This window comes from Chlorella variabilis (assembly GCF_000147415.1).
Source record: "Chlorella variabilis unplaced genomic scaffold CHLNCscaffold_10, whole genome shotgun sequence".
Lineage (NCBI taxonomy): Eukaryota > Viridiplantae > Chlorophyta > Trebouxiophyceae > Chlorellales > Chlorellaceae > Chlorella > Chlorella variabilis.
Window position 1 is genome coordinate 887003 of NW_005435078.1, and position 2161 is coordinate 889163.

General features: G+C 72.4%; 1 protein-coding gene across 1 annotated transcript in view; it reads right to left on the reverse strand.

Annotated features, from left to right (window-relative positions):
• The window catches only part of CHLNCDRAFT_133943 (hypothetical protein), a gene marked incomplete at both ends in the record, with an annotated part of 4218 nt that overhangs the window by 1251 nt on the left and 806 nt on the right, over positions 1-2161 (reverse strand). Inside the window, 6 exons of the mRNA XM_005847726.1 lie at positions 218-324; positions 543-660; positions 857-1049; positions 1284-1537; positions 1762-1881; positions 2106-2143. Of these exons, the coding sequence (XP_005847788.1) occupies positions 218-324; positions 543-660; positions 857-1049; positions 1284-1537; positions 1762-1881; positions 2106-2143 (830 nt within the window). The remainder of the gene's footprint in view (positions 1-217; positions 325-542; positions 661-856; positions 1050-1283; positions 1538-1761; positions 1882-2105; positions 2144-2161) is intronic.

Consider the following 2161-nt stretch of genomic DNA (forward strand, 5'->3'; position numbering starts at 1 on the left):
CACGTCTGCGGGCAGGCGAGCGGGGAGGGTGTGAGAGCGGGTGGGTGGGGGTGGGGTGGGATGGGGGGTGGCCACGCCGGCACGGCCGAAACAGCTGCCCATACCCCAATCACATACCCCCAGCCCTCCCCTCCAACCGCACACCACGCACCCACCCGCAGCTCGCAGCCGGCACCCACCCTCAGCCCCCCTCTCCCCCCACTCCGCCGCCGCTCACCGGTGGGGTAGATGTACGCCAGGATGGGCTCGTTCAGCTCCCACATGCGTCGCAGCACCTCCTTCACCTCGCTGGGCGTCAGGTAGGTTGGGTGGCCGCCGCTCAGGCTGCAGGGGCGCCGCGGGCGCGGGGGCCGCAGGCAGCAAGGGGGGAGGGATGAAGCAGGAGGGAAGCATGAGGGAGTGGGGTGCCAGGCGGGCGGCGGGTTCCGCAGGGGGAAAACGCGGGGCCGAGTGGCGGCGGCAACCGGGGGTGGGGCGAGGCGCAGGGCAGGGGCCGGGCAGGGGCTGGGAGCGGTGCGGGGGCTGCCCGGGCCAGGGCTCACCCGGCCTCCATGGCGTGCTGCAGCACCGCGGTTCGCTGGGCCTTGCTGGCGGGCAGCTGGCGGCCCTGCCGGTCCTCGCCGCCATCCACATCCATGCCCTCAGCACCCTCCTTGGACTCTGCACCACCGGCAGGCAGAGGAATGCTCGTCAGCAGCAGCAGCGACGGCAGCGGAACCAGCAGCATGATCCAAGCAGCAGCGGCGGGGGGGGCACTGCCTGGGCTGGGGCTGGTTCCCACCAGCGCAGCAGGACAGCAACCGCTGCACGATGACAGCCAGGAGCGGCGGCGGTGCCACTGGCTGCACCCCCTCACCGCCATCCTTGTCGTCGTCTCCCATCAGGCTGTCCTTCTCCCCATCCTCCTTCTCCTCCTCCTCCACCTCCTCCTCCTCCTCCTCGCCGCCGCCCTCCCCCTTGACGCCGCCGCCGGCCCGCCGCCGCCGCTTGCGGCTGGCATCCGCCCGCGCCACGCCCAGAGCCAGCTCCGCCTCCAGGTTCTCCACCTCCTGCGGTACAGCAGCCGTACCATGGCGGTACAACAGCGGTACAATGGCGATACAAGGTCAGCGACGGCCAGGCTCGGCGGCGGCAGGCGGGGCCCGCAGCGTCAGGCAAGGGGCGGGGGCAGCATGGGCGCGACTGCGGGAGCAGCGCACGCTGGCAGGCTCTGCCGTGCCCCACCGCCACCGCTCCGCTCCCCGGCCAGCCCTGCCGCTGCGCCCTGCAGCCTCCAGCCTCACCTTGGCCTCCTGCGCCAGGCGGGCCAGCACCGACAGGATGGGCGTGCCCTGCACCTGGTTCTGCGCGCGCCGCTTGGGCGACAGCGGCAGCATGAAGAGCTTGGAGTGGCCCTCGCGGCGGATGGTGGGATTGTTGGCGCCGCAGTTGTGGCACTTGCCCCCCGTGGGCTGCTTCCTGAAGAAGTCGCCGATCGTGTCGATCATCGCCTCCAGGGTCTGTGCCGTCATGCAGACGGGGCTGCGCGGGCCCATGCCTGCACGGATGTTGGGGGTTGGGGGTTGGGGCATGGCAGAGTGGGGGTGGGCACGGCTGCCCCCGACAACCTGCAGCGTGCACCCAGCCATGCAACACACACACCACAAGCCTCCCCTTGCCCGCAGCTGGCAAGAAGGTCACGCCGAGCGCCGCCACACCACACCCCGCCGCCGCTCCCCGTGGGCACCGCCCAGCCCCCAGGCGCCCCAGCCAGCAACGCACCCCTGCCGGCTCGGGCGGCACTGGCCTTGACCCCCTTGGCCACATCGTAGCTGAACTGCTTGGCGGCACCGGTATCCAGGTCCTCAAACTGCTGCAGCGCCTCATCCAGGATCTCGCCGCCTGCGGTACAGGCGGCGGCGGGCGGCGGTACACCAGCCTGGACGCCCGCCCTGCGATGTGCTGCTGCTCATGCATGCATCGCGTGCGTAGCGGCGGCCAGCCGCGAGGCCTCCCGGTCGCCATCGGCGGCAGGGCGGGGAGGGGTGGCGCTGGCAAGGGCAGCGAGGCGGGTGCAGGCGGCGGCAATGGCCAAGTCAGTCGCGGGCAGCGGCAGGCTCACGCACCGGCCTTCTTGGCGGCGGCCGAGGTGCCCACCACCAGGCTCTGAGCCTCCACCAGC